The 26,728-nt window shown below is 36.0% G+C and overlaps 3 protein-coding genes, 1 long non-coding RNA gene and 1 pseudogene across 5 annotated transcripts; 4 read left to right on the top strand and 1 right to left on the bottom strand.

The window, feature by feature from the left end:
• The first annotated feature begins 240 nt into the window (after positions 1 to 240).
• On the top strand, positions 241 to 1,655 carry LOC146922637 (uncharacterized). Its single transcript, XM_085711577.1, has 2 exons — positions 241 to 680; positions 896 to 1,655. The coding sequence occupies exons 1-2, from the start codon at positions 241 to 243 to the stop codon at positions 1,653 to 1,655; spliced, it is 1,200 nt and encodes a 399-aa protein (XP_085567703.1).
• A 496-nt stretch (positions 1,656 to 2,151) lies between these two features.
• Positions 2,152 to 7,191, top strand: LOC146922638 (uncharacterized; annotated as a pseudogene).
• A 3,462-nt stretch (positions 7,192 to 10,653) lies between these two features.
• LOC146922639 (uncharacterized) lies at positions 10,654 to 16,283 on the top strand. The gene is made up of 2 exons (XM_085711579.1): positions 10,654 to 10,914; positions 15,648 to 16,283. Exons 1-2 carry the CDS (start codon positions 10,654 to 10,656, stop codon positions 16,281 to 16,283), a joined length of 897 nt encoding a protein of 298 aa, XP_085567705.1.
• Positions 16,284 to 20,229: 3,946 nt separating this feature from the next.
• Positions 20,230 to 21,076, top strand: LOC146922640 (nodulin-3-like). Of its 2 annotated transcripts, none has more exons than XR_015012542.1 (2): positions 20,230 to 20,718; positions 20,807 to 21,076. XR_015012542.1 is itself a non-coding variant. In XM_085715469.1 (2 exons), exons 1-2 carry the CDS (start codon positions 20,637 to 20,639, stop codon positions 20,911 to 20,913), a joined length of 183 nt encoding a protein of 60 aa, XP_085571595.1. In that variant the 5' UTR covers positions 20,479 to 20,636; the 3' UTR covers positions 20,914 to 21,076. The 2 variants fall into 2 exon arrangements, 1 of the variants encoding a protein (XP_085571595.1); XM_085715469.1 differs by having other exon boundaries at positions 20,479 to 20,712.
• A 4,359-nt stretch (positions 21,077 to 25,435) lies between these two features.
• Positions 25,436 to 26,411, bottom strand: LOC146922641 (uncharacterized). Its single transcript, XR_015012543.1, has 2 exons — positions 25,883 to 26,411; positions 25,436 to 25,772 (listed from the first exon to the last, which is right to left on the bottom strand). It is a non-coding gene; the product is annotated as an uncharacterized LOC146922641 (long non-coding RNA).
• Positions 26,412 to 26,728: the final 317 nt, after the last annotated feature.

The following is a 26,728-nucleotide window of genomic DNA, read 5'->3' on the forward strand; positions in this document are numbered from 1 at the left end:
AAATATTCGGACGTGGTTGAAAACTTTGGGAACCTTGGTAGAACCCTTGTTACAAGTGCAATTGGAAACCTTAGTCCTTACCAAATGGCGTTGTTATCCCTAAGCTCCAACATTGTATATCCTAAACTTCATCATGTTTCCTTGCATAATCATACATCCATGCATTCATTCATAAAACTTTTTTCTCATTCATTAAAATATTGAAGGACTTATATTAGTTTTATTGTAAACATCGTAGATATGACTTTTAAAGCAAGGAAGCTTAAGCAGTATAGCTTCAGGAAGCTGGATCTTGTAAGGTTAAGGGATTTAGCGAATAAGGTGAAATGCTCGGACCGCTTCCATAAGGACCACGGGAATCTACTAGGTATGGTCAGGATGAAGGTTGATGAGGGACTTCTTGGCACTTTTGTTCAGTTCTATGACCCGAAGTATCATTGTTTTGGCTTCCCAGAGTCTCAATTGGTTCCCACTTTGGAGGAATATGCTTTTTGGATTGATCGACCAGTGCTCAACCAAGTACCTTTCAGTGGCCTTGAAAATCCTCCTAAATTCTCAACCATTGCTGAAGCTCTCCATTTACCAACTACCGAAGTGAAAGACCACATTACTTCCAATAGCAAACTCTTAGGTCTCCCTACCAAGTTCCTTTTTGAAAAAGCCGACTATTTCTACAGAATGTCCAGTGCTGACGCCTTTGATGCCATCCTTGCCCTACTCATTTATGGCCTAGTGCTCTTTCCCAACCTTGACAACTTTGTCGACATCCATGCCATTAAAATATTCCTTTCAAAAAACCTACTCCTACTTTGTTAGCCGATACCTATCACTTTATCCATGAGCGTACTTTAGCGGGTTGTGGACTTATCAAGTGTTGTGCACCGTTGTTCTATAGATGGATTACCTCTCATTTACCCCGAACTCCTCGTTTCACCACCAATCCAGATGGTCTCCGTTGGTCAGAGAGACTCATGGCCCTTACCCCGAATGAGGTGGTGTGGTATGAACCAGCTTACGACAAGGGAACCATCATTGATAGTTGCGGGTTGTTCAACAATGTGCCACTCATGGGTATGTATGGAGGAATCAGTTATAATCTGGTTCTCGCTGGACGCCAGTTTAGGCTCCCCATGGAAGGAAAGCCTCTCAGCATTCACCTGGATAACATATATTACCACAATGAGAGTGACCCTGCGGGAATGAGGCGTCAGATTGCACGAGCTTGGCATGCCATCCAGAGAAAAGATAGAGGCCAGTTAGGAAAATGGACGGGGGTCGTCCATGCTGACTATACGCAGTGGGTTATTGACCGAGCTATTGATTTTGGGATGCCTTACCAGCTTCCAAGGTCCGTGTCCGCAATAACTCCAGCACCACCCATGCCTATGACCTTTGAGACTGAAAGGGAGTATCAGAAAAAGATAGCTGAGTTGATGGATGAAAATGCAAGAGTGACAGAAGAGTATAAAGAAGTAGTACGCGAGAATGAATGTGTGATGGGCCTACTGGAACAGAGGGCTTGGGACATCAGCGAGTTGAAGAAGGAAATTGTCAGATTGAACGAAGAGAAAAAGGCCATAATAGGCCAGATTCCGGGACATAAGAAGAAACGGAGCGCTTTCTTTGCCAACACATGTTCTTATCCGTCTCCCTAGAGTGTCCGAAGTTTCTTCCAAGAGTTGTTTACTGCTTTATGCTTTATATTTGTAATGTTTTATATTTGCAGTTGTTTTGTATTTGTAAGTTTATCCCTTGGCTTGGTTGTTAGAAAGGGAATTACCTTGTAGTATTTTCTATTTAGAGTCTACCCCTTGACCCAGTCTGTTAGAAAGGGATTCATCTTGTAGTGTTTTATATTTGTAAGTCTATCCCTTGGCTTGGTTGTTAGAAAGGGAATTATCTTATAGCACTTTTATTATTAATGTAAGGTTTAAGTTATTATGTTTACAAAATTACTTCTATAAGTCCTTCGATAAAAATGAAAAAGTGCATACTTTTGCATTTAGCATATCATGCATCATTTGCATCCATAAAGTGTCAAAATCAAGTCTCACACTTCACTCCTTTCTGCCGCAGTAATTGAAAGTGGCCCGACGAATTTAGTACAAGCCTACTCGTATTCACCACACTAGAGCATACATCAAGAAAAAGATGGCAACTGCAGAACAAGAAAATGTTCAGCTCAGAGCGGATGTTAGTAATCTGAAGGCAGAGTTAGAGAAAATGGCACTTATGATGGAGACTCTGATGGCTGAGAGAGAACAAGCAGTAGTCTCCGAGCCAATCCCTACTGGGGTCGTTTCTGCTGCACCTAATGGTATTCCCCAGCCAATACCTACCGCTGTGACATCTGCTGGGTCTACACAACCCCTTGTGGTGGGTTTCTCATCGGGCGAATGTACAACCAGAGCTTCAGTCCACCTGGACCTTCTGGTGTTGCTTCTCAGTACTACATGCCTCCCGGCTATCCATGGGGTATGCCACTCATGATCAATGACGATGTTCGTCCCGGAGCTAATGAGATGCCATTTCCTCACGGACAGTCAACACCATTTTTTCAAACTGGTCAGCCGATTCCTCAGGCTACTATGACTCAGGCGGGGCCTACTGTCCATGCGACCCAGCAAAAGGAAGAACAGATCTACCACTCTGGTAGTGTGATGGGGGATGATCGAGTGGGTAACTTGGAAGAAAAGGTTAATGTGGTGCAGAAAGAATTGAGGAATATTCGGGGAAAAGAGGTGTTCAATCAGAGTGTGCATGATCTTTGCTTGGTTCCAGATGTGGTGATACCTCCTAAGTTCAAGATGTCAATGTTTGAGAAGTACACATGAGAAACATTCCCTCAAATGCACTTAACTATGTATGTCAGGAAAATGACAGCTCACAGGAGAGATGAACCTCTGCTTATTTACTGCTTCCAAGACAGTTTGGCTAGACCCGCACACACATGGTACATGAATTTGAAGGGTATTAATATTTTCGAGGAATTTGCCAACACTTTTATCCAGCAGTATAAGTACAACTCCTATCTAGCACCTAATCGAAAAGAGTTGCAGTCTATGACACAAGGGGATAAGGAATCTTTCAAGGAATATGCTCAGCGTTTTATCCAAAAGTCAGCTCAGATCCGCCCCTTGCTGGAGGAAAGTGAAATATCTGAAATATTCTTTGAAACTTTGAGCCCTTTTTACTCAGAGAAGATGCTTGCTTGCGCTTCACAAAAGTTCACTGACATGGTGGATATGGGAGTACGAATTGAAGAATGGGCCCGGAAGGGACATGTATCTAAGGATAATGGTTCGTCGAGCAGTTCTTCGGGTGGCTCATCAGGTGGTTCGTCTAATGGCAATAGAAGGTCTGGAAATGGATATCCAAGAAAGAATACTCAAGAGGTCGGCATGGTGGCCCATGGCGAATTTCATATTATATACCCGAATTACCCTTATGTTGCCAATGTCGCACCCCAAATGCCAAATCCGCGAAACTCAAACTATCAACTCCAAAGGCCTCAGGCGCCTCCACCATACTATCCACCCTTGTACCAACAGCCTTATCAACCATACAATCCTAAACCATTCTATCAACAACCATATTATCCTCCACCACCTCAACAACAGCAACGTCCTCAAGCTCAACAACAGCCACGCCCTCCTAGAAATCAGTTCCCTCCTATACCCATGCCCTATAAAGATTTGTTGCCTTCTCTCCTTGCAAGAAATCTGGTGCAGACTAGGCCTCAACCCCGCATGCAAAACCCTTTACCCGCTTGGTACCGTGCTGACCGCACCTATGAGTTCCATCAAGGAGCATTGGGGCATGACGTTGAACATTGCCTCGCCCTTAAAGAAGAGGTCCTAAAGCTAATCCAAAGTAAAGAACTGACCTTCACAAATCCTGACCTTGTTGCTCCAAATAACCCTCTGCCACCTCATGGGCCGGCCGTTAACATGATTCAAGACGACAACTTTGTTCTCTATGCATGTGATATCAAAACTCCTCTGGTTCCGATACATGTAAAGATGTGTGAAGCCACCCTTTTCAGCCACAATCATGAGGCTTGTGGTATATGTTCAGTGGATCCTCGTGGTTGTGAGCAAGTCCAGAATGATGTGCAAGGATTGCTAGACAGGAAAGAGCTTGTTGTTACCTGAAAAGAGAAAGATAAGAATGTTTGTGTTGTTACTCTGGTATTCAGAACTCGAGAACCACTTGTGATAACAGTCAACCATGCAAGACCAGTCGGCACCCCTATGGTAATCTGTTCGCAAGAATAATTGCCTTATTCTTCTTAGAGAGTCGTACCATATAATTATGAATATACAATTCTGGAAGATGGGAAAAAGATACCTCTTGATTCATTAGTCCCTGTGGACAATATCGCGGAAAGCAGCAAGATTTTGAGAAGTGGGCGAGTGCTCCCTGTCGTTGTTCAGAAAGAGGTTAGTGTTCCAACTGAAGATCCGGCGAAAGAGCGGGATCCGAGCAAGGGTAAAGCTATCAGACAGCCCAACGAGATTGTCTATGAGGATAGTGACGAGATCCTGAAGTTAATCAAGATGAGCGAGTACAAAGTCATGGATCAGTTGCTACAAACTCCTGCCAAAATCTCTATAATGTCTCTTCTATCCAGCTCTGATGCCCATAGAGATGCTTTGATGAAGGTGCTAGATCAGGCTTATGTGGAACATGATGTAACTCTGGGACAGTTCGAAAGTATTGTAGGGAATGTGACTGCCTGCAACAATTTGAGTTTCAGTGACGAAGAGCTCCCAGTAGAAGGAAGGAATCATAACCTAGCATTACTTATCTCAGTCCTTTGCAAATCAGACTCTCTCTCTAATGTCTTGATAGATACGGGGTCCGCTCTAAATGTGATGCCGAAGTCCACTCTGGACCAGCTTTCATATTCAAAAGCTCTCTTGCAGCCCAGTACAGTGACGGTGAGAGCATTTGATGGAACCAGAAGGTCAGTATATGGGGAAATAAAGTTGCCTATCTCAGTGGGCCCGCATGAATTCGAAGTTACATTCCAAGTTATGGAGATTCAGGCCTCTTTCAGCTGCCTCCTTGGCCGGCCTTGGATCCACGATGCTGGGGCAGTGACATCCATTCTCCATCAGAAATTGAAGTTCATAAGTCATGGGAAACTGATAACCGTCAGTGGTGAGTCGGCTCTGTTGGTCAGTAACTTGTCTGCTTTTTCTTACATTGGTGGTAATAGTTCAGACGGGTCATCGTTCCAAGGTCTCTCTGCTGAAGGAAGTGCGGGAAAAGTTGAGACTAGTATGACTTCTTTAAAGGATGCTCAGAAGGTAATTCAAGAAGGAAAAACTGAAGGCTGGGGTCAGCTAGTGAAGCTGCCGGAGAATAAGCGCAAAGAGGGACTTGGTTTTCCAGATAGAAAGCCTGGGGCATTCAATCCTGTTGGAGGTACTTTTCGCAGTGCTGGTTTCATTTATGATCCGCCAGAGACTAATGCAATCATTGAGGATCAATCTGAGGAGGTGGCACCCGTCTTTGTGACACCTGGAGGAGCCTGCTGTAACTGGATCGCTGTGGATGTTCCTTCTGTGATACCTCGTTCTAAGTAATGTGTTTGTCTCTGTTTTTGTTTTTTTCGTTTAAGAAAACTCCTTTCGTCCTGCCCCAGACGAAAGTGAAACTTTGTAGGGCTTTGTGTTTTGCTTCAAGTACTTTTGTTATTAATGAAAATCGTTGTTTCTATCACGGCCTTTATTTTACTTTATTTTATTTTGGTGCTTTTTCTGGAAAAAATGGTAATACATAAACCCAAAAATATTTGTTCTCTTTTTCTTTTAAAAAATCAAACTCAAAAGTCTGTATTTACTCATTTAAAATCAATCATGAATCATATGCATACTGAACACAAATGAGCCCGTTGAACACGATAACCCTATGCTTCCTCCCTACTTTGAGGTTCCTGTTTATGAGGCGATGGTAGAAGGAGATGAAAAGATTCCTGATGAGATCAGATGGATGTTAGAACGGGAAAGAAAAGCTATTCAACCTCATCAGGAAGAGATATAAATTGTCAATCTGGGTACTGAGGAGGATAAAAAGGAGATCAAGATTGGGGCATTGTTGGATGCCACTGTTAAGGAAAGAATCATTGAGCTTCTCAGAGAGTATGCTGACATATTCGAATGGTCATACAAGGATATGTCGGGGTTAGATGTCGAAGTTGTAGAACATCGTCTGCCTTTAAAGCCCGAGTGCCCTCCTGTTAAGCAGAAGTTGAGGAGATCTCATCCCGAGATGACCCTCAAGATCAAGGAAGAAGTGCAAAAGCAGATTGATGCCGGTTTCTTAATCACATCTGAATACCCTCAGTGGTTAGCCAACATAGTACATGTCCCAAAGAAAGATGGTAAGGTCAGAATGTGTGTTGATTATCGAGCATTGAACAAAGCTAGTCCAAAGGATGATTTCCCTTTACCTCACATCGATGTATTGGTTGACAATACCGCTAAATGCAAAGTGTTCTCCTTCATGGATGGATTCTCCGGGCACAACCAGATCAAGATGGCTCCTGAAGATAGAGAGAAGACATCTTTCATCACGCCATGGGGCGCTTTCTGTTATGTGGTGATGCCGTTCGGATTGATAAATGTTGGTGCCACTTACCAGAGGGGCATGACCAAGATATTCCATGATATGATGCACAAAGAGGTTGAGGTTTATGTAGATGATATGATTGTCAAGTCAGGCACTGAAGAAGAGCATGCTGAATATTTGTTGAAGATGTTTCAGCTGTTGAGAAAGTACAAGCTCCGCTTGAATCCCAATAAGTGTACCTTCGGTGTCAGATCCGGGAAACTTCTGGGCTTTATCGTCAGTCAGAAAGGTATTGACGTGGATCCCGACAAAGTCAAAGCCATCAGAGAAATGCCTGCTCCAAAAACAGAGAAACAAGTCAGAGGATTCCTTGGTAGGCTGAACTACATATCCCGATTCATCTCTCATATGACTGCTACATGTGGGCCGATATTCAAGTTGCTTCGCAAGGATCAATTGATCGTGTGGACTGATGAGTGCCAAAAAGCCTTTGATAGTATCAAGGAGTATTTGTTAGAGCCTCCAATTCTTGTACCTCCAGTGGATGGAAGACCTTTGATCATGTATCTGACCGTGTTGGAAAACTCTATGGGCTGTGTACTTCGTCAGTAAGATGAGACTGGTAAGAAAGAACATGCAATTTACTACTTGAGCAAGAAGTTCACTGATTGTGAGACTCGATACTCCGCACTGGAGAAAACTTGTTGTGCTCTAGTCTGGGCTGCCAGGCGTCTCCGCCACTACATGATTAATCACACTACTTGGTTGATATCTAGAATGGATCCAATCAAGTACCTCTTTGAGAAGCCTGTCTTGAATGGAAGAATTTCTTGTTGGCAGATGTTATTGTCCGAGTATGATATTGTGTACCGCACTCAGAAAGCTATCAAAGGTAGTATCCTCGCTGATCATTTAGCTCATCAACCAATTGAAGATTACCAGCCTATCCAGATTGACTTTCCGGATGAAGAAATCATGCATTTGAAAATGAAAGACTGTGATGAACCATTGTTTGGCGAAGGCCCTGATCCCGAGATTGAATGGGGTCTGATATTTGATGGAGCTGTTAATGTCTATGGTAATGGAATTGGGGCAGTTCTCATTGCTCCTAAGGGTCATCATATCCCTTTTACTGCAAGGCTATGGTTTGATTGCACAAATAACATTGCAGAGTATGAAGCTTGTATTATGGGTATTGAGGAAGCTATTGATTTGAGAATCAAGAGGATTAAGATATATGGTGATTCAGCTCTGGTGATTAATCAGATCAAAGGAAAGTGGGAAACTCATCATGCTAGGTTTGTACCTTACAGAGATTATGCCAGACGTTTCTTAACTTTCTTTAACAAAGTAGAGTTGAACCACGTACCTCGTGAGGAGAATCAAATGGCAGATGCTTTAGCTACTCTATCTTCAATGATCAAAGTGAACCACCACAATACGGTGCCTTTAATCAGCGTCAAATTCCTTGACATGCCCGCTTATGTGTTTGCTGCTGAAGCAGTCTTTGACGACAAGCCATGGTTCCATGATATCAAGGTTTTCCTTCAGACACAAGAGTATCCGCCAGGGGCATCTCGCAAAGACAAGAGGACTCTAAGAAGATTGTCTGGTAACTTTTTCTTGAATGGAGATGTGTTGTACAAAAGGAACTTCGACGAGGTTTTGCTCAGATGTATAGATCGACGTGAGGCAAATTTGTTAATGCATGAGATACACGAAGGCACATTCGGGACTCATGCCAATGGCTATGCAATGGCTAAGAAGGCGTTGAGGGCAGGCTATTACTGGATAACGATGCATGCTGACTGTTACCACCATGCCAAAAAGTGCCACAAGTGTCAGATTTATGCGGATAAGATCCATGTACCGCCAACTTTACTCAATGTTATCTCCTCCCCGTGGCCTTTCTCTATGTGGGGCATTGATATGATTGGTCGGATTGAACCAAAAGCTTCCAATGGACATCGGTTCATACTAATGGCTATTGATTACTTCACCAAGTGGGTTGAAGTAGCATCTTATGCTAACGTGACCAAGCAAGTGGTGGTCCGATTCATCAAGAACAATATCATCTGCCGCTATGGTGTTCCTAACAAGATTATCACAGATAATGGTACCAATTTGAATAACAAGATGAAGAAGGAATTGTGCGATGATTTCAAGATTGAACATCATAACTCCTCTCCTTATAGACCACAGATGAATGGTGCAGTCGAAGTAGCAAATAAGAATATCAAGAAGATTGTGCAGAAGATGGTGGTCACTTACAAAGACTGGCATGAAATGTTACCCTATGCTTTGTATGGTTATCGTACCTCAGTGCGTACTTCAACAGGGGCAACCCCTTTCTCTCTGGTATACGATATGGAGGTTGTGCTCCCTGTGGAGGTTGAAATCCCGTCTTTAAGAGTCTTGAAGGAAGCTGAATTGTCTGAAGCTGAGTGGTGTCAAGATAGATATGATCAGTTGAATTTGATTGAAGAAAAGCGTATGACAGCTTTGTGTCGTGGACAGCTATATCAATCAAGAATGAAACAGGAATTTGATAAGAGGGTGCATCCCCGCGAATTTAAAGAAGGAGACCTTGTGGTCAAGAATATCAAGTCTTTTCAACCAGACCCAAGGGGCAAATGGACACCTAACTATGAAGGTCCCTATGTTGTTAAGAAAGCTTTCTCTGGTGGTGCTTTGATTCTCACAAATATGGATGGAGAAGAGTTACCTCGTCCTGTGAATTCTGATGCAGTCAAGAAATACTTTGTCTAGAATATATAAAGGAATAGCTCGGTAGGTCGAAAACCCGAAAGGGCGGCCTAAACCAAAAGTGAGCAGCTCGGTAGGTTGAAAACCCGAAAGGGCGGCCTAAACCAAAAATGAGCGTCTCGATGGATTGAAAACCCGAAAGGGCGGTCCATGCAAAAATTAGAGACAAAAAAAACAAACAAAAAAAAAGAATGTTTACCCTGATAGATCGAAAACCCGAAAGGGCGATCTATGCAAAAGTTAAGGGATTATGACAAGTAACTGCACCAGATTAAGCATCACTCACTTGGGGCACCTTAGCTGTCAGAAGTTCTTCGATATCAGAGCATCATAGCAGTGGATTTCAAAGTTGTTAGGGAATATAGCGGTTATCGTGTTCAATGTACCTTCCATATATTAATTACCATTTTCCAAATTTTGTAATCTGTGGTGCCATGCCTTTGGCCGGTTACCATTTCTAATACATTAATTTGAGCCTGTGCTTTTATTTGGAATTCTTGTTTATTCTATGTGCAAAAGTTCTTCCATTTTTAATATTAGTACTTGAAACAAAAACTTTGAAAATCTTTTAAAAAAAAAAAACTTTTGCGTTTTCTTTGGGAAAAACAAAAATGACAAACATATTATCTTTACAATTACGTATCATGAAAACATGCATCAACATTCGGTCTAAAAGCAGGTAGATACAACAAGTGGACATAGTCATTGCTAAAAAAAAAAGAGAAAGAGAAAAAAGAAAAGCTCGCTAAGTTGAAAACTCGAAAGGGCGACTTAGGCAAGAATGAGCGTCCTGGTGGATCGAAAACCCGAAAGGGCGGTCCAGGCAAAAATTAAGGACATGAAAAATGCAAAAAAAAGAATATATTCCCGGTGGATTGAAAACCCGAAAGGGCAATCCAGGCAAAAGTTAGGGATTTCAAAAGAATTGAAAAAAATACATACGAAAGAAAGCAATGACTATGTGGAGCATGAATTTGAGAAGGTGCCTTCGTCGAGAGAATGTCGACTTCTGTCAGTGATTTGTTCAAAGGGTTGTACCCCGGCTTTTGTTTTGATTCATCCCCAGCGATGTTATCCCCAATGAAGATTACCGAGTGTTTGTCATGTGATGTCGGGCCACTTCTCTTTGGACCTGCCCAATGTCGTCTCAACAATTTTTCTGTTAAACTGTCATATAAGTCTCATACGCATTCATTCATCCATGCATACATAACACGCATACAAATATCATTCATACATATTGGCAGTATTTTCCCATGTTTTACTCCAAAACATAAGAATGTCATTCCCAAGGTGTTCAATTCTCAGATGTCACCAAATCAGTTGTGTTCAAGTGGCAGGTCCCATCAAGTAATCACTTTACCTATACCAATCAGTATATTCGTCTTTACCACGACAGTTGGTGATAGACAAGCTTTATCTTCCGTTCTTCCGTCTTTACCACGGGCTGCTGGTAATAGACAGGCTTTATTTACCGCCTCAGGCTTTACTTCCGTACCAAGCTTTACTTTCCGTACCAGGCTTTACTTTCCGTATCAGGCTTTACTTTTGTACCAGGCTTTATCTTCTGTACCCGGCTTTACTTTCCATTGTAAGCTTTATCTTCTGTCTCAAGCGTTATCTTTTGTCTGAGCTGTATCTTCCAGACAAGCTTTATCTTTCGCATTTTCGTCTTTACCGTGGCAGTCGGTGATAGACAGGCTTTATCTCCCCAGTGTTACTTAATCAGCTTTTGTTCTCCAGTCGGTATATGTTTGTCATCATTGCATTCATAATCGCATTGCACGCATGCATACCATAATACTCATGAGCATTGCACTCTTAGCATCTCGACTGGTCCAAAAGTGGTGTACTTAAGTATTTAAGTCTCTTCGACCCATCGATTTAAAAGTCTTCTTTCAAATCTTCGTGACGAAGAAACTTAAATAGGGGCATCTGTCATACCCCAATTTTGGACCAGTTATTTCTTTTTCCAGTAGTTTTTTAAAACGTCTCAAACTCTTTTCCGCTTTAATTATTTAAAGTCATTTATTCGTCTTTTAAAATTGTTTTTGAAGCTTTATTTTTACAGTTTGAAGTGAAGTTCATAATTGTCCAAGCTTCGTTTAATTTAAATCATTTCTTTTGTACGTCAGTTTTTTTTAAAAATATTTTACGCGCTCTTTTTAAGTATTTAGCGTCCTATTTTTATTTTAATTTCCTTTAAAAAGCTTTTAATTCGAAATTTCCTCTTTGTCTGTCTTTAAACCACTTTAGAAGAATTTTGTTCGCGCTTTAAAACGCCGCGTTATTTTAGACATTTCAGTCAAAATTTCGGCAGAGAGGTATTTTAAAATACCTCATTTAAGATAAAGTTTTTGGTCTTATTATCCTTTTATTATTATTATTAATTTTATTATTATTATTATTATTTAATATTTTTTTTTTAAAGGTCACGTGAGTTTAAAAACTCACATTTGTTTTTATTTTTTTTATTATTAGTATTTCTTTTAGTTTTTGTTTTAATCTTTGAGTCCATAGTTTGGTCCAGTGTCAGTCTGTCATTGGTCAATAAGAAACTTGGTCCCCAATCTTCATTTTGGTGTGCTGGCATTTTTCATCAGAGTCAATTAAGGGCATTTTGGTCATTGTTCTCAGAGTCAGAAACCCTAATTTTAGCAGTATTTAAAGCCTGCATTTATGGCATCTGTCCAATCAGTCAGAAATCAGCAGCAACAGTAATTACAAACATTATTCCATTTCTCTCTCTCTTTCTCATCGAATCAAATACACAAAAAAACCCAGAAAATCACAATGAACAACATGAACACATCATGAATGTTCATCCAAAAATTTCCAGTAACAACTCAAAACAACTTTTCTTCTCAAATCCGAGTCCAACTACATTATAAACCACTTCACAAATCAAATCAATACTAAACATCAAGTATAAACACTAAAGCCGAATTCATACTAGCTTGTTTGGAAGGTCAAATCATCCAAGGATTTCGTTTCAATTCGGATCTGGTGTAGCAAGCATAAAGAGGATCAGAACCAAAGAGTAGGAAGCAGCAAGGACTTGAAGTTTTCCCTTCTGTTAGTTTCTCCGATCCAAAACTAGAGGTAATCCCTTGGACAAAAACGTGTTTGAAAACAAATACATACTTTGCTGTTGATTGATAACTGTGTCGATTAGAAACAATGAAACAAAACCTTCTCTTTCCTCTTTCAACTCGAGATCTAAAGAACAGTTAGAGAATACTCTTTGAAAACATATTAGTATCCAGAATTTATTTGAAATTGAATTTGGATACTAGATTCGAGTTGAAAAGAAGAAAAGAAACGGTGGTTTTTAAAAAAAAATTCGAAACTACAAGTCTAGATCTAGGTGTGTTCACACTTTCTCTCTAAAAAATATTGACAGATTTGAAAAGAGAAAGAGAAGAGGTACCGGACTGTAGAAAAAAATTTGGAAAAAAAGTAAAAAAAATACAACTCCAGCGGCGGCGCCACCACCTTAGGGTGGCCGGCCACCGCGCCGGAGTCATTCTGGTCTCCTTCTCCGTTCCCTCTTTTCTAGAGAGAAGCCAGAGCAATTTTGATTTAGAGAGAGAAAGGAAGTTGAACAATGAAGCAAACCGGCCTCTTAGGCCTTTTATAAACATGGCGAACCGGTCTGGTTCATGTGAACCAGACCGGTTCATCTGGTTTACTTCCTTTCTCCTCTGATCCATCAGATTGGTACCCCCCTCCCAATCCAACGGTCCATGTTCGTTGCATTATGGTATGTTTTAAGGCTCTGTTGTGTGTTCCTTTCGTTGTGAACCGTCAGATCTATCAGATCTATCATCTGATAGATCTAACGGTTACTGAATCTCTCTATCTTATTCTATGATGCTTGTATTTTGGTAGTGCTGTGTGTACATCTATTTCTAGCCTTATGATCAAATAATCCAAAGGCCAGGATCAAATCCCAAGCCAATGGATCAAGTGAAGGCCCAGTTTCAATTTTCTCTACGTTTTTACTCCTGGAACCCCCTGTTATGCTATTTACACCCCTGTTTCATTCAAAAAATTTCTAAAAATTTCCCAAAAAAATATATGTGTTTATTTTATCTTCTATTCACTGTTTTTTTTACTGTTGATGTTATATTTTCACTTTATTACCATATTTCATAATTTCATATTTCATTTTTCTTTCATGCATTTCTTTTTTGTGATTTCTTTTTAATTAACATTGCCTCATCCATTTTTTTTTAAAAGCATTAATTTCCATGCTTCATTTTATTTTTGTTCTTGGCTTTAAAGTTTTATATCATGCATATTTTTAATGTCTTGTTCATTTTTTTTTTATATATGTGCATCTTGCTTTAAATCATGCTTTGCTAGAATTTCTTCAACATTATTGCATTTCATGCTTTTAATTCTCTCTATCTCATTATATCATGATTGCTTTAATTTTGGTACCTATTCATTTTTTCCTATTGCAAAGCCTCATATTTTTTAGTGTGTATAATTAGGGGAATGATGTAATTTATTGTGGGCTTTGCATTTAGGAATGGTATGTAATAGCGTAGTAATTGCACACACCGACACAAGCACCGACACTTCACCATTTTATTCTTTGCTTTATGCTTGCTTCATTTTTTCGCATCGTCACGTTAGTTTACCGTTAGTTTAGTAAAACATTTTTATCTCAAAAAAAAAAATCAAATAAGCAAAAGTCAAAATCTTTTCTTAATAAACCTTGGATCCAAATCCAAGTTGCTTTTCTTTTTATTTTCTTAATCAAACTTCTAATGAATCTTAATTAAACTTAGACTAAATTTCATAAATAAAATGAAACAACCTCACTCCTATTTTATTCTTTTATACCTTGAGGTCTCGCAACCCTTCTTAAAACCATTTTCAAAATCAAATTAAAATCAACCTAACCCACAAAAAATATTTTTAAAAGAGAACTACGGCTGTTTTGATCCCTTTTAAGGGTACGTAGGCAGAGGCTTTATTCCTTTCAAATCGATTAATTAAAAATAACAAAAACTCATACTTCTTCTCCCTCCATTCTTTCAACTATACTTTAAGCAATAAATTTTCAAATAAAAATAAAGTTAGAAAGAGGTTCCCACGGAGTACCGTGGACGATGCGGGTGCCTAACACCTTCCCTAATCGTAACCGACCCCCGGATCCAAATAAGGGTTTAACTCATTTTCCCTTCCCATGAAAAATCGAGAAAGTCCAAACGATTGAGGGTTCAAAACCAATCAATGGATTGACACCCGAAAATCATGGTCTATAGTGACCTACGTGCAGTATTTGACCATAACTCAAGTTCTATAAATAGTTTTGACGTGAGACCAACGGCATTAGAAAGCTAACATGCATACCTACAACTTTCGTGTTTACACCTAAGACCAATTTCGCACGGATCAATACCAGTTTTAATATCAAAATTCGGGTAGAATGCAGATTTTCTTCAAGTTTCACCTAATCTCATGGAGCTAACCTCAAAACTACTTCCAATAATCATCATATGGATTATCTAAGGTCTGTACACAATTTCTACATCAATTCAACAAGTTTTCATCATCTAATCATCAAATCTCTCTCAAAACCCTAATTCTCAAATTCTCACAAACTCTCCCCAACTTGTTAGATGTAATCTAATGATTTAACAACTTAATATTAATGCAAGATAGTCTCACTCTCACCTTAGATTAATTCCTGAATCAGCAGCAGCGTTCTTCTATCCTAAGGTATTCTCCTCTTCTCTTGACTTTTCTCTTCTCTTCTCTTCTTTCTTGTTCTCCTCTTTTCCAAAAAGCGGTTTAGGGTAAACTCTTTCCAACCTAAGCTTCTCTATTTATAATACTAAAATATTCTTTCCAAATCTATTTAGGCCCAACAACTTATTCTTCTTTCTATTCTAACCCCCAAATCCACTCACACTAAGAATCCTCATATTCTAATAAATAATATTTCTCTACTAAATATATAATAATACACCAAATAACAAATATATATCTATAACAATTAACAAATATATTATGCTAGTAAATACCAACATATAACATAACAAAATATCACTCAACAAAATATATTAACTAAATTATAAAAAGACATCTAATCTCAACAAATCATGTATCCCTCATATACATCATATAAATATATAAATATATTCTAAAACTAATTAAAATAATTAAATAAAAAGGAGGGCGTTACAGAGGGGGGTGAAGCTTGGGTATGGCGTAGGCGTTTGTTGGCCTGGGAGGAGGATTGTGTGAGGGAGTGTTCTTTTTTATTACATAACATTGTTTTTCAGGATACTATTCGTGATTCTTGGAGATGGTGTTTAGATCCTACTCAGGGTTATTCAGTCAGGACCGCATACCGCTTTATTACTACCTCTGGCGATTGGGTGGATAGCAGTCATGTTGCTAATGTCTGGCATCAATTCCTTCTTGCAAAGGTATCGTTGTTTGTGTGGCGCCTCCTTCGTAACAGGTTACCTACTAAAGACAACTTGGTACGGAGGAATGTTCTTCCATCAGATTATGCGACTTGTGTATCATGGTGTGGCCATCCGGAAACTGCTGAGCATTTGTTCTTGGATTGTGTTCACTTCAGTTCTATTTGGTCTCAGGTTTTGCTTTGGCTGGGTATGTCCTCAGTTTTTCGTGGGGATATATCACATCATCTGCGTCAATTCTCAAATATGGTAGGGCTACCACGAGCTACTTATATTTTTTTGAAAATCATCTGGTTTGCTTCTGTTTGGGTGCTATGGAAGGAGAGGAACAATCAAGTTTTTAAACAGGTGGTTTCTACTTCTGTCGCTTTAATTGATAAGGTGAAACTAAATTCTTTTCTTTGGGTTAAAGCAAAACAAGAAACTTTCACCTACAGTTATCATGAGTGGTGCAAGCATCCGCTCCCTTGTATGGGAGTTATTGTGTAATTTTTTTGTCTGTTTTGTTGGTGCTTTGGTTTGGTTGGTGCCTGAGTTTTTGGCACTTTTCTTGTAAATACTTTGGGGTGGTTCTCCTTTTGCACACCTTGTGCGAGGTGAATCACTGTTATTAATTTAATCTCATTTTACCCTGTTCAAAAAAAATTATTTTAGTTCAAATATTTTAAGAAATTTTTTTCAAATTATCCGTGGCGATATTTAAATTATCACTTGATCAGTCATTTTATAAATGAGTGTTTTCAAGCGTCGACAATTGGTGTGTCTTCCAATCTTATCACTCCAAAAGGTTTTTATAAATAAATGTCATTTGCCTATCTTTTTAAGGTTGAGTATTTAAACGGCAAATTATTTTTAAATAAAAAATAGGTTTTAATAATTTAGACATTCATTACTAATCAAGGAAAAATATACACTTCCTTCAAAAAAAAAAAAAAAAGAAGGAAAAATATACACTTTTTGTTCTACATTCACTTCATACATTCATTTTTTTTAATCAAAATTAGAAGTTTTATTTTATCAATGTGATACATTGACATTCCAACCAATGGCTGAGCTAGAAATAATTTTGAGGGTGGGCCAATTTATTTAATGTGTAAACTTATATATTTTTTATTAGTTAATTCGAGTGACCAATAATCTTTTATCCATGGAACATAATTTAAACTAATTTTTAAAGATATTTTAACATAAATATTATATAATTTTTATTATATTACACCATATTTTAAATTTAAAAAAGAATTGTATATAAGTTGTTGAACTCTATAGTATTGGATATATAAAGAATAAAAGCAAATTAATAATACTGAAATGTTGTAGCTTTAGCGGTAAGAAATTAATAATACTGAAATGTTGTAGCTTTAGCGGTAAGGGTTTTTTAGAAAGATTATATTATATTGTAGCTTTAGCGGTAGGTTTTTTTAGAAAGATTATATTATAGGTGCACAGGTTCAATTCTCTATAAAGATTTTATTGAATTTTTTAAATAAAAAAAAAAACGAACAAGAAGGTGCACAGGTTCGATTCTCTATAAAGATTTTATTGAATTTTTTTTTTAAAAAAAAACGAACAAGAATTATAATAAATCGATTCTCTATAAAGATTTTATTGAATTTTTTTTTTAAAAAAAAACGAACAAGAATTATAATAAAAAAGTCTAGCCAGGATTCGAACACACAACAAGATTCGAACACACAACACTAAGCAACGGAGGGGTGTGGTTATGGTGCATAAGGAAATTCTTATGCACCGTGCATAAATCTCAGCCCATTAAATTGTAGACTAACATAATTTCTTTCTACACCCCAAGTGAAAGCTTAATTCTAATAACAATTAATATCTCCTTACCATTTATTTTGTTTTTACGGAATTTAATTTGTTGCGGTAAGGGTTTTTTAGAAAGATTATATTATAGGTGCACAGGTTCGATTCTCTATAAAGATTTTATTGAATTTTTTTTTTAAAAAAAAACGAACAAGAATTATAATAAAAAAGTCTAGCCAGGATTCGAACACACAACAGGATTCGAACACACAACACTAAGCAACGGAGGGGTGTGGTTATGGTGCATAAGGAAATTCTTATGCACCGTGCATAAATCTCAGCCCATTAAATTGTAGACTAACATAATTGCTTTCTACACCCCAAGTGAAAGCTTAATTCTAATAACAATTAATATCTCCTTACCATTTATTTTGTTTTAACGGAATTTAATTTGTTTTCAAAATGTCCTAATTAATATTTGTCTATTTTCTCACATTAGTAGTGATCATTGGTCTGATTAGTAGCCTGAAGCATTTACGTGATCATATGGAGATTTGTCTTTCCAATCTCCATATGTAAAGAGCTTCCTGAGCTACAGATTCTGATGATAAAAGAAGCAGATGAGCTGGATGAAATACTTGTAAATGAAGGTGATGATCACAAAGTGGAGATTCCAAATCTAGAATATCTAGTATTTGAAAATCTACCAAGCCTCTATCATGCCCAGGGAATTCAATTTCAAGCTGTAAAATATTGTTTCATACAGAATTGTCAAAAACTCTCTCTGGCTTCAGCAATAACCGCATACCTTGAAAATGGTCTTTCTGGTTTATATAGTAACATCTTCGGTACACATTCTATCCAATATTTTTTTTTAAAACTATTACATGGTGGCTGTAAATAATTACATATCATGCATTTATATTGTTAAAAGATATAACATGTCTTAGATAAAATGAAAACATGTAATAAAAAATGAAAACATGAAATTATGCCAAAACCATTTTGCTGTGGAAATGGTTTTTGTGAATTGTACTCCAAAACCATTGGATGTACTTAATGGTTTCCAGCAGGTGAAAAAAACTAAGGACCTAGAGTCATTGCCATCATTCAATTTTGGACTAACACAATTGGAGAAGGGGGAAAGAAATGGTTTCTGTGAGTTGTACTCCAAAACCATTTTGCTGTGGAAATGGTTTCTGTCAGTTGTACTTCAAAACCATTTTGCTGTGGAAATGGTTTCCGTGAGTTGTACTCTAAAACCATTTTGTTGTGGGAATGGTTTCCAGCAAGAACAACATGAACAATATTTTCCAGCAATTCATTTTTTGAGCTTTCACTACAAATCCATCAAACACTTATCAGATAAAAATTTCTAGCAACAATCTTTTTCTTTTGATTTCAAGAACAACACTATCTCCATCAATATTTTTTCCTTATCTCACAAATAACAACAACCTTTTCAAATCATGATCATCTAGAATAACACAACAAATCCGAACTCAAGCAATCACAACACAATCCGAACCGGATCTATACAAAACAAAGTCGGTTCTAGATCTAGAAGAAGAAGAAGAAGAAAGGAAAGGTAAAACCGTGATCTATTTTTCTAGATCTAGAACAAACCGTTGAGTTTTCGAAAAATCTAAGGCCATATTCATAACCAGCGCGAAAAAGGATGTCGGAAAGTGCCTTCAGTTTTCAAAAAAACGGAAGTTTAATTTTCCGGCGTGGTGGCGCCGCCCTGTTGGGCCGGCCACCACCGCGCTGGCGTTTTAATGTTGATCGGGGAAGATAACCTTTGTTGCAGAGTTTCTCTCTTTAAAATAATTTAGAGAGAGAAGCATTTTAACTTATGTTTCACTTATACCTCTTTCTTTATTCCTTGATTTGGTGTAGTTTGAGAGGAGAAGTCTAGGATTATTACACATGTACACTAGATCTGATGGTTGTGAATGATTTATGCACGGTGCATAAGGATTTCCTTATGCACCATAACTTTTGCCGCAACGGAGTACACAGACTTAACCACTAGGACAAGGTAGGCAAACATTAGTTCATGTGGAATCAGTTCATTTGCAACACATGTATATATAACATAATTGTTTTAGGGTTGGGGTGGGCCATGGCCCACCTTGGCCCATGAGTGGCTCCGCCACTGATTCCAACTATTTTGACATCTTAATGTACCACTAACAACACCTCCAAAAATTACTCGTAATTAAAAAGAAACAACGGTGCGTAAAAAGAAACAATGGTGCGGGGCATAAACCAAACCCACCAAAACAAAGTTAACAAAGGTGTTAATTAGGCTATTCAATTCCATCTCTAAAAAAAAAACTTCTCTAGAGCAGTTAAGAAGGGTATCCCACCAAATTAAGTCATCTACTAATAATCCCGCATTAACAATTATATTAGCACATACATATTTTTTTGAAGGAATACATTCTTTTCTTTATAAATGTGAGAAACTCTTAATTTAAAGTTTATAATAATATTCAGACAGTTCTTCCACTTCCACTTTATATCTACATAATATATAATTCCATAAGACAATTTTAGTTACATTCAATATAAATTATTTTGTACATAAATATTAATTATATAATTGATGTGAATGATAATGTATAATTAATCATGCAATCACAAAATTATATACGCATTTTTTTAATTCAATGTTATTATCAACAAACAAAAAATTGATCCTACAATATGTTAAACTTGTGCATAAAAATAACCTTACCATGGTTCAAACAAGACATTTTTCCTTTATTACCATGAAAGGTTAACAAATTAATAGTTATTTAAAATAAAATGAATTATTATGATTAGCAAGTTTTTTTGTGTGACCTCCATACTAGGTATAGTAAAGGGACAAACACAAGATACGTATATAGTTAAGAGATGTTTAATAATTACTATGCTTTTTTTAAATAATGACAATATTTTATAAAAGGGTTTTTACAACTTCATATATGTTAAATACTATCTAATTGTTTTCAGGAGAGCTTGAACTCTATACACTATAAATTGGTTGAGTAGTATTCTAGTTTTTACATACAAAAAGAAAAAGGAAATATGACTAAAATTCTCAAGTGTCTTTATGCTATGATACTTTTTCTTCCCTTATTTGTTGTTGCAATGGAAGTTGGCCGTCGTGGTGAGCAATTTTTAATCCTTTTCAATTTTTTTATCCTTCTTTACTTTGTAATTCATACACAGTCTTATATCATGTTTTTTCATTACAGCAAATGTTGAGTGTGAAAATGATAAAGACTGTCAAGAACATTGGTCCGAGTTTTTTATTATTCAATGCATTGACAACATATGTGTACCTTCAGAGAGGCCTCTTTGATTCCATGCGGTTCAGATCCAAGAGAGTACAAAAATCTTTACAAAGATGAATGGGTTATTGTGCTAGCAAAATAAATGTGCAATATACCTTATGATAGAATATTGCATGAGTTGTTAAAGTTATTGTGCTAGCACCTAATAAATGTATATGTGTAATATCTTAATTTATGTTTTAAGAATTCAAAACATTTTCATCTCAAATAGAATTTTATTTTAAGATTTTAACATAAAATTTTAAATAAATGACTTTGAATAGCTTTCATTACAAGAAACATTTACAAAATATTTATAAATACATAAATGACACTCGTTTAGAAATATAAGAGATGAATAGGCACTAAACTAGACTCGGGTTGTTATCTGGCCTCTGATGATACTTTGAAATGACTTATACTTGAAAAAAAAAATAGAAAACAACGTGGGGTGAGATATTAATTATCTCAGCGAGCTTCCCAACGTGGGATAAAACACAATTTTGTCATTGAACAAGATTTTTCACCTTTATTATGCATAATTTATATTATATATCTAAAGTATATGAGGTATCTAAGTGGGACTTATGGAATTCACCCTAGCTAGATGGATTCACCGTCTACGACGGAACATGTAAGAAGGGATAAACGGGGCACCGCTTATCAGAGGTAATCTATCTCCACCTCACCAAATGATTTATTATAGATAACTAACTTGTTAGTGATCGTTCTAATGTAATGACCATTTATGTTCACAAGTCCGTTAGTTTAGGTTATAAGTCTTATTTTGCAATATGGACGTCCAGTTGATTCAATTGATTAGATTAAGACACCAAGGTACAAAATATGACAACAGCTTTTGTCTCATCGAATTCTTAGAACTAATATGCATGCATCATGACCTAATATGCATGCATCATGACCTACATACATAAACTAAAATCCTCAAACTTTTATAATCAATGCATGAGGGATGAGCGAAATGGAAACCCACCTCTAATTGATGATGCTAATCTTCAAGCTTTCTGTTGTTTCTAGATTTTCTCCAATTTGTTCTCTTCCTTGAATCCCTAATTTCTTCAATCTTCCTCTTGAACACTAATTTATTTTATCTTCTTCCTTGTGCTTCTAGTGATCTAAGACTTCTCTTTTCTAGACCTCATGTTAGAAAATAGAAATGGAATGATTGTATAGGAGTGGGTTTTGCATGTAGTATTTTTAAGAAGGAAGATGAAGTTTTATTTTTCTCCCTCCTCCATTCTCATGTTCTCTTTCTCTCTATCTTCTTTATTTTTTGGTCAGGGTATCTCTCTATCTTCTTTTCCTCCACTTTCTGATTTTTGTTTTCATTTGGCTTTAGGTATACATAGGTGTGAGTCTAAATGATCATTTTGCCCTTTACTATCATATTACATACCCATTTAACTCTTTCTAAGTTTTGGGTTTAAAAATGGTTTATTTTGGTTGAAATTATTATTGGTCCACTATCTATTTTCTCCTTTAATTCACATAAGTTAGGACGAAAATAATAAGATGAAGAATATTTAGCTATGGGGAAATAGGGGATGCTACAATATGTCAGTTACCTTTTAATTAGTTTTAATTAACTACTAGAATGATGAAGTTAATTAATTGTATATTTGTTGTGTGAAAAACATTTTTTCATATTTGTGTATGACTTTATAGACTAAGATTATTAATAGCTTTGTTATATACTAGTGGGTGTTTAATATATAGTCATAATGGTGACCATATGATATAAAAGTAACATGTAGTAGTATTTGTTACATAATCATAATCAATCTTGACTACAATATGCATATCTTACCTATTAGTATTTAAATCACTTACTAAAAAAAATCCTTTCGTAATTTCTAAAATTTATTAGTCTATGTGGTACTAGTAGATGAACCTTTCTACTAGTAGAATAAGTATAAACAACATAGTTTTGCTTGAGAAGAATAATTTTAAAATAATTACTAGTAGATGAACCTATCTACTAACTAGTTTTATAGATATAAGTATAAACAACATAGTTTTACTTGTACTGTATTACAACTCATGAATAGTTGTCCATAGTCATTAGCTAATTTCCAAACATGGCCTAAGTCATTGTAACTAGGTGCATTAGCTAGTTGTGCATAGTCATTAGCAACAAGTGCATTGGTATACAAATTAGTCCCCTCCTACATTATAACTAATTGTGCTTGGTCATTCTATCAAAATTACACTTGAATCTTTCAAACTTTCCTCTGTTTCTCTCTACACTCTATCTAAGTTCCTATATCACGAGTTTATCAAACTCTATTATGGTATCATGAGCCTAAGAACAATTTTTCACCAAATGTTGACCCTTAACAACGACAATTATAAAATAAGTGGTCTAGTGACAATCTAAATTTCACTTAGCACATTGCCCTAAAAATAATTATTTAAATATGTTTTACGTCCCTATTTAGTCCTTAAAAAAATTATAGAAACTAAAACAAACAAATATTTATTTATTTTTTGGTACAAAAAACAAACAAAAATTACAGAGACTAAAACCAAAATGGTTGATATTTACGGGGCCTAGTTACATATTTAAGTCTCACTACTAAAAAAACAAAAATTAGTGAGGGAAATTTAGTGAGGGAAAACACGAAATCCTTCTCAAATTCCGTCACTAAATTTTGCGACCAAAGAATTTGTGAGGGATTTTATTTTTTCCGTCACTAATTTCCCTCTCTAATTTTGCTTTTTCTAGTAGTGTCTATAAAATAATATTATATCGCCTAAATATTTATGTTTTCGTAATTAACTTTTTAATTTATTATGATTCTATGACATATACTAATATATGTTCCTTTTGAATCATATGTCACTATGATGACAAAATATATTAAACGCAAACTAGTTTTTTTTCTTCTTTATAAGTTAAGAGTGGGTTTAAACAGTAAGGAGAGACTCGGATATCTTAAATCGGTTGGTATCTCTAAGAAATTCATATCCTTTGTCACCCACTCATAATACATGTTAAAAAAGGCGAAAAATATGTACAAGATAGGGGCCAAACCGAAATCCTCAAAAAGAAACCAAAAGCAAGTTAAAATAAGATAAAACAAAAAAGAAAAGTGGCCCTAAAGGAAAAAGGAGTTGCTCAACCACCCTTCGGTTGTGTTGCAGGAATTAAAATTATTGAGTTGTTTCTTCTGCTTCTTCGTCAAATAAGGCGTAAAAGAGTTATGCCGCACCAGTATTTTTAAGGCAATTCCATAAGTTTGATCAAAACTTGTATGTGCGTCTGATGTTGAGTATAATATTTTAAATCCTTTATCCATTAACATAGACGTAGCACATCTGGTTATAGGTCAATATTGCCCAAATCCCACATTGGAAGCATATGTTCATAGTTTTCAAGTTGAAATTCAAAAAAAACCTCTAACAAGTGAAATCATTCTCTATTTACCTGACGTGTTCCACAACATAGTTAGCTTGCGAGTCAAGTCTCTCGCAGTATAGGGTTTGTCTCCTATGTTCAACACAAGACAGCCATGTAGGTTTCTTTTACATTCAGTTATGGTTTTCTCATATTCCTCTTGATCAACTTTAATGCACACTGAGTCGAATTTAAATGCTAGTTCTAGAAGCATAGAGCAATCAATCTTGGACGAGAAACTCAATGTCTGTGGAAAGGTGCGAGACTGTTGAGGTTTTTGCAGTGGTGCCTACAATGAATCTACCACACACAGCCATAGGCAAGCAAAGGCCATACTAGCAACAAAAAGAAACCAAAAACAAACAACAATTAGAACACAACACACTAATGTGACTCAATTCGTGGCATTTCAGAGAACAAACCAAGTGATGATAAGAAACATGGTGTCCTACAATGTTATACCACACAAAAGATAATTCAATTCGTAATATGTGAAACGAGTGAAATTTATTAATGAAGTTTTTCAATTTGTCAATTTGGAGGGTGAAACACAAAAAGACAAACAATGATTCAATTATGAGAATTTGCAATTGACAATTGAGTGGTAGGTGAATTGAATGATATAGATTGGTATTCATTTCTACAGAAAGCATGAAAAGAGGTGGTGTTCATGCTTGGTAAACCCAAGCATAAGGTATTCCATATAAGTTTCTACGACACACTACTCTTAAGCACAAGCAATACTAAGGTTAGTCCATATAATCATACACCAATCTTAAAAATTCTTGTCGACACAACAAAATATAAAATTAACTAACTTCCTTATTGTTACTGTAATAGCTAATTATAGATTTTTAGTGACGTTTTAGATTTCCACATATTCTAAAATCCAACAAGAAGTATAAGGCTATAAAACTAATTAAAAGGTTAGGAAATATAAATTAAAGTGTTGGAAAATGATAGAGTAGCAATTTTATCACATAAAAATATAATCATAGGCTTATGTTAAAATTTGTTTTCGACTCAACCATAAAAGTTAATTTTTAAAACTAGTAGGGTTAGAAAGAAAGTATGATATTCATGAATTGCATTCCATTATTATACCTTCTAAATTAATAGGGAAGAACACAGTCTAAATAATAATATTTATTTTCTTACCATCATCTTAGAGAACAAAATCATAACTTCAAGGTCCATACAATTAGAAAAAATAAAAACAAAAGTATGCTGCATCACTACACTATTTTACATTTCAATTAATATTTTATCACAAGGTATATTTCACATTTATTTTTACAGCACAATAACTCAATTCTGATTTATTGGTTGTTTTTGTGTTGTCATGACTCTTGTACTTGTAGAATTAGATATTAGTTTTCATGCATCGACATATGTTATCGATACACTTCATAACAAAAAATATCGTCACATGTTTTGGACAATCAGCATCAGTTTCACATTCATTCTGTTCTGTAATGAAAAAATATCATAAAATGATGTTACTAAATTATGGTAAAATATTGTGTATGACTTGTGAAGTGAAGAAGTAAAATAATAAAAAGGATGAAAATATGGCTTACCACCACCAACTTTTGTTGCGATAAGAAATAATGAAAGAAATATAATCATACAAAACACAAACTTGAGAATTTCATCCATATATTTCTTCTTTTTATGTAACTAATAGAATATGGTTTGATCTTTTATAGTGTTTTAAGTTATTTTTCTCTTAAAAATAATTAAATATTTTTCACCCTTTTGAATTTATAAAAAAACTTCATAATATTATAATTATTATGAAATATCTCATAAGAATATTAGTGTGTTATGTTTTTCCATTTTACACACCTAGGAATGAGGTCACATGATAAACTTGTCAATCATAAGTATTTTTTTCTTTTTTTTAACTAATTTTTTTAGTTTTTAAACCTTTCATGATAGTAAAGGGAAATTTGTTATTTTCTTGAACACGTTCAAATAAAGACATGAGAGAGGTTACATAGAGAGATACGCAAGAGTTTTTTCTCTAGTTCTCAACAAATATTGCTACAACTAGTCGTCCCCTAAATATGGACTTTCCATAAAATAATGAAGGACTTAATCCACTATGACCAATGATAGAAATCTGGCAAGTGTACCAAAAACTATCGAAGTAGTAAAAATATCGATCCACAAGGACTGTGTTAATTTCAATTATAGCAAGCACGTTATATGTTAGGATGTGTAAAGTTTGTATTTTGTTGCCCTTGGCAGTAAAGTTTGGTTTTAATCAGAGTTGATTAAAGTAGAAAGAGTTTGAAAGAAAATTATATTGAGATGAATGGTTAATTAAGCCGGTGAATCCACTATTGCTTTATATGAAAAAGTCTACCTCTCTCTACTCTCAATTACTACTCAGTTTTTACGATAAATTAACTAAGTGACTT

This window comes from Medicago sativa, chromosome 5, assembly GCF_051527215.1.
Source record: "Medicago sativa cultivar Bolivia chromosome 5, Bolivia_mono, whole genome shotgun sequence".
NCBI lineage: Eukaryota > Viridiplantae > Streptophyta > Magnoliopsida > Fabales > Fabaceae > Medicago > Medicago sativa.